The sequence below is a fragment of the Somniosus microcephalus genome, unplaced genomic scaffold, assembly GCF_052327205.1.
Source record: "Somniosus microcephalus isolate GS21.2 unplaced genomic scaffold, FLI_Smic_1.0 unresolved_chr9, whole genome shotgun sequence".
NCBI lineage: Eukaryota > Metazoa > Chordata > Chondrichthyes > Squaliformes > Somniosidae > Somniosus > Somniosus microcephalus.
The window spans coordinates 41918917-41932679 of record NW_028225187.1 but is presented as its reverse complement, the minus strand read 5'-3'; the positions used below and the strand labels follow the sequence as shown (position 1 = coordinate 41932679).

Sequence of the window (13763 nt, the reverse complement as noted above, 5' to 3'; positions counted from 1 at the left end):
GTGTATAAATATACATTCATATAATTTGTATACACTCTTTTCTTAGATTTACTGGTTGTCCCTCTGTTTATGGCAAGCTTTAAGATAGTGTGCCGCTAAGGTTACACAATTTCTCTCTTCCCCTAGTAGGTATGGGAGTTTTTGGTCGTCATTCAAATTTCTGAATTTCGAGCATGTTTTTGTGAATTTTGGGTAGAAATTCTCCCTTATGCCCTGATATTTTCTACAAGCTGTGAGGAAGTGCATCTCTGTCTCCACCACTCCCTGACTGCAGTGAGAGCATATCCTGTCCTCTCCTCGTAGCTGGTCTGCCTGTGTCTACCTTTTTCGATGGCCAGGCTATGTTCACTAAGTCTGCACATTGTCAAGGTTTTTCTCAGTTTGCTATCCTTTATCATGGTCAGGTAATCAGCCATTTTGTATTGTCTGTTTAGGGCCAAGTAGCAATTGAGTTTGTTTTGAGTTTTTGTTGTTTCTGCCCAATATGACAGATGTTTTTCCTTTTGCTTAGTGACGATTGTGTTGGGTCGAATTCTTTCTGTTACGCTGTCACTGTCCTGGGGCTGGTTATTGTTAGTAGTGTTAGTAGTTACTTCACTGAGTCCCAGGACTAGTTGACAGAGGGTATTCTTCTTTATGGTCCTCTCTTGGCATTTCAGGGCTTCGTAATGATAGCAGTGGGGGATGCTCATTTTTAGGTGTTTCCAAAATTTGGTGGCTCTTTTTTGGATGTTGTTTATTAATGGATATTGGCCTTGTTCTGCTGTGCATGCAATGTTTATGGTTTTCCTTTGAGTCCGGAGGATACTTTTACAGAATTCTGCATGTAGGATCTCAATTGGGTGCTTGTCCCATTTTGCAAATTCTTTTTGTGTTAGCGGTCCCCAAACCTCACTGCCATAGAGTGCAATTGGTTCAATTATTGATTTAAAAATTTTGAGCAAAATGCTAATTGGGATTTCTATTTGGATTGATTTTTTAATGGTATAGAAAGCCCTTCTCGCTTTCTCTTTCAGTTCATTCACAGCCAGATGAAAATTTTCCGTAGAACTGATTTTTAAGCCCAAGTATGTATAGTTAGTGTTTTGTTCGATTTTAGTTGTTCCGAGTGTGAAATTTATTTTGCGTCCCTGATGTCTGGATCTTTGCTGGAACACAAGGACTTTGGTTCTTTGGGGTTTTATTGTCAGGGTTCATGTCTGAAAGAACGACTCCAGCAGATCCAGGTTCTGCTGTAGACCCTCCTTAGTTGGTGACAGCAGAACCAGGTCATCTGCATTGAGGAGGAATTTAACCTTGGATTCATATAGGGTGAGGCCGGGTGCTGTAGATTTTTCAAGTAGTTTTGCCAATTCATTTATGTAATTATTAAAGAGTGTTGGTGAGATGGGCGAGCCCTGCATCACACCATGCCCCTGTGGGAAGTATTTTTTTTGTTTGTCTCCAATTTAAACTGCACATTTATTGTTGCTATACATTGATTTAATTACATCATATGTTTTTCCCCCTACACCACTTTCGATAAGTTTCAGGAATAGACTCTCGTGCCAGATGGAATCGAAAGCCTTCTGGAAATCTATAAAGCAGGCAAAAATGTTGCTTTTGTTTTGATGAACATGTTTGTCAATTAGGGTCTGTAGGGTGAAGATATGATCTGATGTTCTATAGTTTGGTTGGAATCCAATTTGGCTTTTACTCAAGACATTGTGCTCCTCAAGGAAGTTTACAAGTCTTTTGTTTATGATACTACAGAATACCTTCCCCAGGTTAATGTTTACACAGATGCCTCGATAGTTATTTGGGTCAACTTTGTCCCCACTTCTTTATATGGGCGTTATGAGTCCTTTGTTCCAGATATCAGGGAAGTAACCGACACTCAGAACCAAGTTGAAGAGTTTTAGGATAGCCAGTTTCATTTTATCGTCTGTGTGTTTAATCATCTCGCTTAGTATGACTCGGTTTCCAGCTACCTTTTCCAACAGATCCAAAGTGTCAAACTCCCTGCCGTGGCTCTCGGCCTTTCCCGTTTAGTGCCAGACACTGTCGGATCCGTTAACCCGGAGCAAACACAGCAGCAGCACCTCCCCCTGTCCCGAAATCATCCCAGCCTTAAATTTCTTTCACTCTATCTGTAGCTTAAATCCGGATTTAACACTTTGGATACCCGCTCCCTGATACCTCTCCTGCTTTGACCACTGGCACTGTGCCCTCAATAACAACAGAAAATGCTGGAAAACTCAGCAGGCCTTGCAACATCCGTGGAGAGAAATAAGAGTGACGTTTCGGGCCTATCCCTTTTGCAAATGGAAAGGAAATAAAAAAGATCGAATGCAGGGCTGCCATAGAACAAAAGAAGTAAAAGAAGTAAAAGAGACATTAAGAGGTGTTCAAAACCAGACGAGATGGTAATAGGACAGTGGAGACAAAAGACAGCAAGATTAAATGTGAAGTGTACTGGCAGGTTGGGAGACAGCTGCCGTGTGGGAGAGAGAGAAAAAAAAGGAAAGGGGGCGGGGTGAGATCCAAAACAAAGCGGTGGAAAAAAATATGTTAAAATGTAATAGGGGCCGAGGTTATGATCTGAAATTGTTGAACTCGATATTGAGTCCGGAAGGCTACAAAGTGCCTAATCGGAAGATGAGGTGCTGTTCCTCGAGTTTACGTTGAGCTTCCATGGAACAATGCAAGAGGCCAAGGACGGTGAGGTCTGAGTGGGAATGGAGTGGTGAATTAAAATAATAGGCGACCGGAAGCTCGGGGTCACCCTTACAGACTGATTGGAGGTGTTCCACAAAGCGTTCACCCAATCTGCGTTTGGTTTCCCCAATGTAGAGGAGACCACTGTGCTGTGACCTCACTCGGCCCATCCAGTGGATCCGCTGCTCACTTTATTCACTTTCTTTATCAAAGTTCCTTTTAATTAATGATAATTGTATTTAAATACATTTCTCTGCCCTGAAGCGTTGCCCAGGTCCATGAATCAGTTTCCACCGTTCAATGCAGCATCAAATCTGGCAATATCAGCGCAGTTCTTGTCAAACTGCTGCTTTGGCTCCAGCTCTGATCAGTAATTTCTCTGCTTCCTTTTCTCTCTCTTACATTTAACTTGGTGGCGGTTGTGATCCTGTCCCGAGGAAAGTGCGGTCCCTCCAAATGCTGGAATATGGGTTCTAAATGAATTTTTTGCATCTGTTTTCACTGTGGAGAAGGACGATGTAGACATAGAAATAGGGCGGGGGGACTGTGATATGCTCGAACATATTAACATCGAGAGGGAGGAGGTATTGGCGGTTTTAGCTGGCCTAAAAATGGATAAATCCCCAGGCCCGGTAGAAATGTATCCCAGGCTGCTGTGTGAGGCAAAGGAGGAGATTGCGGGGGCCCTAACACATATATTCAGGACCTCTCTGGCCACAGGGGATGTGCCAGAGGACTGGGGAACCGCTAATGTAGTACCATTATTCAAGAAGGGTAGTAGGGAAAAACCGCGGAACTACAGGCCAGTGAGCCTAACATCAGTGGTAGGAAAATTATTGGAAAAAATCCTGAGGGACAAAATTTGTCTCCACTTGGAGAGGCAAGGATTAATCAGGGATAGTCAACATGGCTTTGTCAAGGGAAGATCATGTCTGACTAATTTAATTGAATTTTTTGAGGGGGTGACTAGGTGTGTGGATGAGGGTAACGCAGTGGATGTGGTATACATGGATTTCAGTAAGGCCTTCGATAAAGTCCCGCACAGGAGACTGGTCAAGAAGGTAAGAGCCCATGGAATCCAGGGTGCCTTGGCACATTGGATACAAAACTGGCTTAGTGGCAGAAGGCAGAGGGTGATGGTCGAAGGTTGTTTTTGTGACTGGAAGCCTGTGGCCAGTGGGGTACCACAGGGATCGGTGCTGGGTCCCTTGCTGTTTGTGGTCTACATTAATGACTTGGATATGAATGTAAAGGGTATGATCAGTAAGTTCGCGGATGATACAAAAATTGGTAGGGTGGTAAATAGCGAGGAGGGTAGCCTCAGTCTGCAGGATGATATAGATGGGTTGGTCAGATGGGCGGAACAGTGGCAAATGGAATTTAACCCGGAAAAGTGCGAGGTGATGCACTTTGGGGGGACTAACAAGGCAAAGGAATACACAATGAATGGAAAGACCCTAGGCAAGACGGAGGGTCAGAGGGATCTGGGTGTGCAAGTACACAGATCCCTGAAGGCGGCGGAACAGGTGGATAAGATGGTAAAAAAGGCATATGGGATACTTGCCTTCATTAGCCGAGGCATTGAATATAAGAGCAAGGAGGTTATGATGGAGCTGTATAAAACACTGGTTAGGCCACAGCTGGAATACTGTGTGCAGTTCTGGTCGCCACACTACAGGAAGGATGTGATCGCGTTAGAGAGGGTGCAGAGGAGATTCACCAGGATGTTACCAGGGCTGGAGCGCTTCAGCTATGAAGAGAGACTGGGCAGATTGGGTTTGTTTTCCTTGGAGCAGAGGAGGCTGAGGGGGGACATGATTGAGGTGTACAAAATTATGAACGGCATAGATAGGATGGATGCTGAGGAGCTTTTTCCCTTAGTAGAGGATTCAATAACTAGGGGGCATAGATTCAAGGTAAAGGGCGGGAGGTTTAGAGGGGATTTGAGAAAGAACTTTTTCACCCAGAGGGTGGTAGGAGTCTGGAACTCACTGCCTGAAAGGGTTGTGGAGGCAGAAACCCTCACAACATTTAAGAAGCATTTGGATGTGCACTTGAAATGCCATAGCATACAAGGCTACGGGCCAAATGCTGGAATATGGGATGAGATTAGGCAGGGCTTGATGGCCGGCGCGGACACGATGGGCCGAAGGGCCTCTATCTGTGTTGTATTACTCTATGACTCTATGACTCTAAATGTATCACTGGTGGGAATGGCAATGGCCGATCTTCTGGCCGTCATCAATGATCCCATATTGAGCTGCATGTTTCTGAATTATTTCCCAAGTCATTCCTGAGAATTACTCCCGTGTTAAGTCTCGTTACCTTCCTGGTTTATCCAACCACGGCGGTTTCTGACTGGCTCACAGTCGCTTTCACCATTGATCGATTTGTGACCATTTGTTGTGAGAAGCTGAAAACAAAATATTGCACCGAGAAAACGGCCACTGTGGTTACCGGTACAGTGAGTGTGCTGGGCTATTTAGATCCTGTCCCCTGGTACTTTATTTATGAACCTAAGAATATACTTGATTATGTTTCCTGGGATTGTGTCAATCAACCGAGCTTCTTTCCATCCCACGCATGGGTCGCATTTGAGTTGTTGCACCTATTTTAACCCCGTGTGTCCCGTTCTTTCTGATTTTGTTGCTCAAAGCTCTGACGGTCAGAGGTATTTTAGCGGCCAGTAGAGTCCGCAGGGGACTCCGGCGTCGCAGCGATGGAGAGAATCACAAGGACCCAGAGATGGAGAACCGAAGGAAATCCATCATTTTGGTTTTCAGTATATCCGGCAGATTTATAGGTTTATGGACGCCCATGTTGTTTATTTTCTATCTCTCCATATCCAAGCACTCTCTTCTTCCTCATCTACCTCCTTCCCATTGAAACTTCCATCACCAGATATGGGATCCTCTTCTACATGTCCATTGAAGCCACCAGTTTTAACATCTCCTCTCTCGACCCCCCTTTCCTGTGTTATCCGACTACTTTTCCAACATCCTGCTTTGAATGAGCCATAACTTTCTCTAAACAAACATTGGCAAGGCAAAAGCCATCATCTTTAGCCAAATTTTACAAACTTTACAAACATTGTTCCCTAACCACCAGTACCAATCCCCACATTGGCCGTGAGCTGCCAATGACCCTCAGCATCTCTCTGATCCTAACTTCTGCGTTATAACCATCAGACACGCTATAACAAAGTCCACTGACTTCCGCCTCAGTAGCATCACCGCCTCCACTCTTGCCACATAGGCCCGATCTACTCAAACTCTAATCATAGGACAATCCTCCCATCTCTTGGATCAATCTAGTAAACTGTTGTTGCACTGTCTCTAAGGCAGGTATAACCTTCCTCAATTAAGGAGACCATAATTGTGCGCTGTACTCCAGGTGTGGTCTCCCCAAAGCCCTGTACAATGGTAGTAAGGCTTCCTTACTCTTGCACTCCATCCCATTGTAATAAAGACCAACAAGCTATTTGCCTTCCTAATTGTTTGCTGTACATGCATGCTGACCTTCTAAGGTTCCTGTTCGATAACACCTATATCTCTCTGAACTTCAACATTCAATATTTTGGCACCAGTTAAAACGTATTCCCTTTTTCTATTCTTCCTACCAAAGTGAATAACCTCACATTTCCTCACATTATACTGCCCAATTGCATAACCTGTCTATATCACTTTGCAGGATCTCTGTATCTTCCACACAACTTACTTTCCCACCTAGCTTTCTATCGTCATGAAAATTGAGTACATTACACTCGGCCCCTTCATGTATATCATTAATTTAGATTGTAAATAATTGAGGCCCAAACAATAATCCTTGCGGCACCCCAATAATTATAGCCTGTCAACCGGAAATATGACCTGGTTAACCCTGCTCTCTGTTTTCTGCCCGTTAATCAATCCTCTAACCATGCCAGTAATTTACCCCGACCTAATAAGTCTTTATCTTCCATAACATTCTTTAAAGTGGCTCCTTATCGAATGACTGTTGGATATCCAAATATAGTACATCCACTGCTTCCACTTCATCTACCCTGCTCGCTGCATCCTCAATATACTACAATAAATTTGCTAAACACAATTTCCCTTTCAAAAAACCATGTTGAGCCTGCCTAATCATATTATGATTTTCTAAGTGCCCTGTTATCACATCCTAAATAATGTCAAGAGAAAAAGGTAAAAAAAAGTGGTAGTTTTGATCAAATGCATATGATTGGATTAGATCTGATTAAGCCTGTAAACCGATATCGGAATTGAGTCCCTCAATTAAAACAGCAACGTTGAGTTATAGGTAATGTTAAGTGTAATTTGAACCACTATTACATGTACAATATAAGTAATGATTCTGATATACCTGGTATTAGACGTTTATGAACGTCTCCTTCATAGCTCTTATTGTTTGCATTTTCAGCACAGGCCTCTTGCCTCATCGAGCGAGCACAAGCATCTTAGTTTGCAGGTGGGTTTTTAGAGCACAACCCATGGGGAGTGAGGTTAATTCTACCTTGTCTTTGCTTTTAGGCTAGTTCTCATGATAGAAGAAAGTTGCTCGAGTGAAACTGATCAAAAATAATACGTGATATATCTCTGGATTCATAGCGCATTCATTCATTGGGTGAAAACGTGTATTGGTAACAGAAAATCTGTCACAAGAGCCTTCAACTCCGTCTTACTGGTTAAAGATATTAGGTAAAGTAAGAGTTGCTGGTGAAGGAAGTGTCTCAGAGATTGTGGAAGGCCGTAAGGCAGTACATTTCAGATATTGTTTGTTGCGTTGAGAGGAAAGTGGCTGCAATTGACAATCTTGCTTTTTACACGACACTCTTACGGGTCATGCTTGTCTCCAGTTTCTTTGGCTGGCCTGATATGGGCTGAACATGCCCAGGTGATTATTAATGTTGCACACGATGATTGATTGGATGGATTTAGTGTCTGCTGGAAGAATGATGCAGCATCGTGTATCATTAGAACAATTTTTCCCATCAGAAGAGAAGCTAAATTACCTTTTTCACAGTTAATAGCAGGAAAAGTTTTAACATAAGAATCACATCTGTGACAATACATAACACAGTGTATTAAGGAGAATATATTACAGCAAGCATCGATTTGCAACTTTGCTTAAAATGTTGTACCAATATCGATTGATCCATTAAACATGTTTTGAGCTGTATTGCAATCGCCGATAAATATTGTGTGGGAAACACTTCAGCTATTTCACTTATTTAAATACTTTTGCAATTGAATTCAGTGGATATTTTACCCCATTCTTTAGCTCCTCTCTGAATTTATCCTGGGTCAGCACATAAATACATGTGTTTGTGCAGCAATTGAGAACTTGAAGCATGAATCCCACCGATTCAATGTCCTTAACATCATCATACTCAAAGACGGTAATACGGACAAACAGAAAATAAACAACCATGGTCGTCCATAACAAAATAAAACTGCCCGATATACTGAAGAGCAAAACGATGGATTTCCTTCGGTTATCCATCTCTGGATCCTTGTGATTCTCTCCATTGCCGAGGCCCCGGAGTCCCCTGCGGACTCGACTGGACACTAAAATGTGTCTAGCGGTGAGAACATTGAGCAACAAAATCAGAACGAATGGGACACAAGGGATTACAGTAAGATTAAAGACGTCAAACGCTGCCCACGCGGGTGAAGTAAGAAAGGTGGGTTTCCAGACACAACCCCAGGGTATGTTATCCATTATATATTCAGGGTCAAATACAAAGTACCAGGGAATGTTTATTAAACAGCCCAGCGCACTCACCACCCCGATAACGACAGCCGCCGTTTTCTCAGTGCAATATTTTGTTTTCAGCTTCGGACAACAAATGGCCACAAATCGATCGAAGGTGAAAACCACTGTGAACCAGACCGAGGCCGCTGTGGCTGCCCAAATCAGGACTATATTGAGACTGCACACGGGGGTAATGGTCAAGAATGAAACTGGGAAATAAATTACAACAAAGCACCGTAATATTACATGCGTACAAACAACCAGGAGATCGGCCGTTGCCATGGCCACCAGGTAGCGAGTGATACATTTGGAGAGACCGCACTTTCCTCGGGACAGGATCACAATCGCCACCAAGTTAACTGCAAGAGATACAAAGATTAGTAAGATTTGTTTCCACTCAGAGTCGCAGTAGAACCCTCATTATTCAAATTGTTTTGAGTGAACTTTCAAGTTATTATTGCACTGATTAATAGGAAATCATTCACGCACTGGTGGCTGCCATCTGCCATCTAATCTGAACTCGCATCGTTACCCAATTTCTCTCATAGCTCCTCTCATGCCCTCTACGAGCTCAACTTGTCTATGAGACCCACCTACTGCTCGCTCGATCCTATTCCAACCAAACTGCTGACCACTCAACTTCACTTCCTGGCCCCCATGTTAGCTGATATTGTTAACAGTTCTCTCTCCCCACATACTGTCCCCTCCCCTTCAAATCCGCCGTCATCAGCACCTGCTCAAAAAACAACCTTGAAGCCTCTGTCCTTGCCAACTACCGCCCAATCTCCAACCTCCCATTCCTTACCCCGTCCTTGATCGTGCTGTCTCCTCCCAAGTCGGTGCCCATCTTTCACAGAATTCCATGTTTGAACCCCTCAAATCTGGTGTCACCCGCTGCCCCAGTGCATAAACGGCCCTTAACAAAGTCACAAGTGGCATCCTATGCGACTGTGACTGTGGTAAGCTATCCCTCCACTTCCTTCACGACCTGTCTGCATCGTTTGTCCAGACAATTCTCCTCCAATGCTTCTCCAGCGTCTGCCAGCTGCAGGGGACTGCACTCATTTGGTTCCAATCTTATCGATATAATCGGAGCCTGCAGCAGATTATCTTCCCACTCCTGCACCGTTACCCCTGGCCTCCTCCTATTTATCATCTTCATGCTGCCCATCAGCGACATCATCCGAAAACACAACGTCTGAATCAAAGACATGCCGAAGACACCCAGCTCCATCTCACCACCAGCTCACCCAACATGTCCCTTGTCCATAATTTCACACTATTTGTCATGAACTATAATTTCCTCCAACTAAATATTGGGAAGACCAAAGCCATTGTATTCGGTCCCCGCTATAACCTTCATTCCCTAGCCACTGGCTCCATCCCTCCCTTGCAACTTTCTGAGGCTGGACCAGCCTTGCCCAAACTTGGTGTTTTATTCATCCCAATATGAGCTTCCGACCAAATATCTGCTCCATCACAAAGACTGCCTGCTTCCACCTCTGTAACATCACCGACTCAGCCCCTGCCTCATCTCAACTGCTGCTGACCCCCTCATCTATGCTGCTGTGGCCTCTAGGATTGATTACCCCAACTCTTTTCTGTCCGACCTACCCTCTTCCAACCTTCATAAACTTGAGTCGTCCAAATCTCTGCTGCCCACATCCCAACTTGCACAAAGTCCCGTTCACCCAGCACCCACTGAGCTCACTGATCTTCATTGGCTCCCGGTCTGCCAAAGCCAAAATTTTAATATTCTCATTCTTGTTTTCAAATCTCATCTGGCCATTTAATGCCATCCCCAAACTTAGCATTACTGTTTGCGGGTCTGTATACAACTCCCACTAACGTTTTCTTTCCCTTGGTATTTCTCAGCTCTACCTATACAGATTCCATATCATCAGAGCTAATATCCTTCCTTACAATTGTGTTAATCTCCTCTTTAACCAGCAATGCTACCCCACCTCCTTTTCCTTTTTGCCTGTCTTTTCTGAATATTGAATACCACTGGATGATGATTTCCCAGCCTTGGTCACCCTGGAACCATGTTTCTGTAATCCCAATCATATCATATCCGTTTACATCTATTTGCACAGCTAATTCTTCCACCTTGTTACGAATGCTCCTCGCATTAAGACATGAAGCCTTCAGGCTTGTTTCTTTAGCACTCTTAATCCTTTTAAAATTATTATTTACTTTGGCCATGTTTAATATAAACCCTTGATTTCTCTGACTGCCACTTTTGCTTTTCTCCTTCCTGTCTTTTGCCTTTGGTGCGTTCCTTGTTTCCCTTTCCTCTGTCTCCCTGCACTGGTTCCCAACCCCCTGCCCTTTTAATTTAAACCCTCCCCAACAGCACTAGCAAATACTCCCCCAACGACATCGGTCCCGGTCCTGCCCATGTGCCAACCGTCCAGTTTGTACTGGTCCCACCTCCCCAGAAGCCATTCCAAAGTCCCAGGAATTTGAATCTCTCCCCCTTGCACCAGTCCTTTAGCCACGTATTCATCTGAAATATCCTTCTATTTCTACTTTGATTAGCACGTGGCACTGGTAGCAATCTTGAGATTACTACCTTTGAGGTCCTATTTTTTAATTTACCTCCAAACTCCCTGTATTCAACATTTTAGGACCTCATGCCAGGTTTCAACCTATACCGTTGTGACCTATATTCACCACGACAAATGGCTGCTCAACCACCCCCACCCAGAATGCCCTGCAGCCGCTCCGAGACATCCTTGACCCTTGCACCAGGGAGGCAACATACCATCCTGGAGTCTGGTTTGCGGCCGCAGAAATGCCTATCTATTCCCCTTACAATAGAACCTTGAGATAAGGAGGAATTTCCTCACTCAGAGGGTTGCGAACCTTTGGAAATCTCTGCTGCAGTGGGCTGTGAATGCTGAGACTTTGAATATATTCAAGGCTGTGACAGATAGATTTTTGGAATCTAGGGACCCAAGGAATATGGAGATCGGGCATGAAAGTAGAGTTGAGGTCGATGATCAGCCATGATTTTGTTGATTGGCGGGGCAGGCTTGAGGTCCCGTGTGGCCTACACCTGATCTTATTTCTTATGTTCTTCTTTCCTTAAATTAATATAAATAATTAGGAACTCAAAACAAAATACGAAATTAAATTAGCAACCAATATAAAAATAAACAGTTAAGTATTTTATAATCATAGGAATAGGAAAATAGGGATATAGCCACTAAGGAATGAACAAGACAAACTCGAAAATAAAGGCAGTGAAATGAGAAATATTGAAGAGTTATTTTACCGCAGTTTTTACCAGCGTCACAAACATGGTGCACGTGAAGTTAGCCAAAGAATTCAAAAAGGTAACCACGGCTTCTAAGATAGACAGGAGCGAGATTTTTAATGAACTAGACATTAATTAACTAGATGATAAACCTGGGGTCTGGAAAGACAGTTACCCCTCATACTCAAAGCTAAGGAAGAGATAGCAGAGGCACTATATATATATATATATTTTTTATTTATTATATGTAAAACAAATTCTGTCGTCCAGTTTGCTTAAAATCGGCGAGAGGAAAGGTATTGAAATCTTTGCTCAAACATAAAATAGAAGAAACGCTAAAATCCGAAAACATAATTGTCATAAATCGCAAACTCTACAAGAAGTAACTCAGGAAGTACTACTGAACGGCCAGCTGAGTGCGTCGCCCGAGGAGTATAAATACTAGGGTGTGGGCCCAGCTTGGCCAGAGACAGTCTGGAAACAGGAAGCTAGTGGCTACTAACTAGACCTCCATGTTTTGTTACAAGTCAATTAAAGTGTGTAGTGAGTCTTTATTATGTCAATAATAAAGACTTGTCGGCATGGATTTCGAAAGGGAAGGACATCTTTGACCAACATTATAGCATTATTTGACAAACTAGCAGAGAGAGTAGTTAAGGGTAAGTTGTGAATGTAGTATACATAGACGTTCAAAGAGCTTCCACCGCCATAGTAGACTCATGACTAAGGTCCGAGCATGTAGACTCAGTGGACATGTAGCCGCATGGATAGTAAACTGGCTGCTAAATAGAAAACAGAGGGTAAATATTAAAGGTAGTTGTTCAGATTGGCGGAAGGTGGGAAGTGTTATTCCACAGGGGCCACTTTTGGTTACAATTTATAGTGAAGGTTTGGACTTGGGAATCAGAAGTATAACATCGAAATTTGCGGATTACACCAAATTATGCGGTAAAGTTAACACTGAGGCAGTCTGTGACAAAATTCAAGAAGATATTAACAGAATGGAATCAAGGAGAGTAAATGATAAATGATTTTCAATAACTATATATGTGTGAGGTGGTGAATTTTGTTAGGTGGTATAAGGAGGCCGCATGAGACTTGGAAAATAAGATTCCAAATGGGGGAGAGAAGAAAATGGGTTTAGGGGGACAAATTCACAAATTATTAAAGTAGCTAAGAAGGTTAAGGAAGCCATAAAACGTGCTGTCAAAACAACGGAGTTCATTTCTAGAGGAATGGGTCACAATAACAGAGGAGGTATGTTAAAATTATATAGAACATTGGAGAGACCACACTTAGAGTGCAGTGCACAGTTATGATCTGCTTAGTACAACAAGTATGTAGAAGCACTGGAGAAAGTGCAAAATGGGTTAGAATTTGAAACTCGTTTGCATTCAATAAGATCATTGCTGATCTGTTTTGGCCTCAACTCCACTTTCCTGCCCGCTCTCCATCACCCTTGACTCCTCTATATTTCAAAAATCAGTCTATCTCCATCTTGTATATATTCAATGACCCAGCCTCCACAGCTGTCTGAGGTACAGAATGCAATAGCTTCCCGACCTGCTGAGAGAAGAAATTCCACCTCATCTACGTTTTAAATGGGCGACCCCTTATTCTGAAACTATGCCCCCAAGATCTGGATTCCACCCGTGGGGATATATCCTCTCTACATCTACCTAGTAAAGCCCCCTCAGAATCTTATATGTAACAATAAGATCGCCTATAATTCCTCTAAACTCCAATAAGTATTGGTACATCCTGCTCAACCTTTTTTCATAAAACAACCACCGGGGGGATTAAGTCTGACTGGATTGCTCTAAAGACAGCTGGCATGGAGTCGACGAGCCCAATGGCCTCCTTCTGTGCCGTTATGATGCTATGATTCTATGATATATAGAGGCTGCGGCGCTTAGCATAGATGCATGCAAGGGGCAGCTAGTTAAGTACAGGAGGCAAACATGAATAGAAGGAATTGTTGTTGCAGTGAGGCAAAGAAAGTTGGGAGATGACTTTCGTGGAACATAAATTCTGGCATAGATCTGTTGGG

The 13763-nt window shown here is 43.3% G+C and overlaps 1 protein-coding gene across 1 annotated transcript in view; it reads right to left on the bottom strand.

Moving 5' to 3' along the window:
* Nucleotides 1–7135, bottom strand: part of LOC147085121 (immunoglobulin superfamily member 1-like) — a 117319-nt gene extending 110184 nt beyond the window's left edge. Inside the window, exon 1 of the mRNA XM_085979765.1 lies at nt 7060–7135. Coding sequence (XP_085835891.1) covers nt 7060–7135 — 76 coding nt within the window. The remainder of the gene's footprint in view (nt 1–7059) is intronic.
* Nucleotides 7136–13763: the final 6628 nt, after the last annotated feature.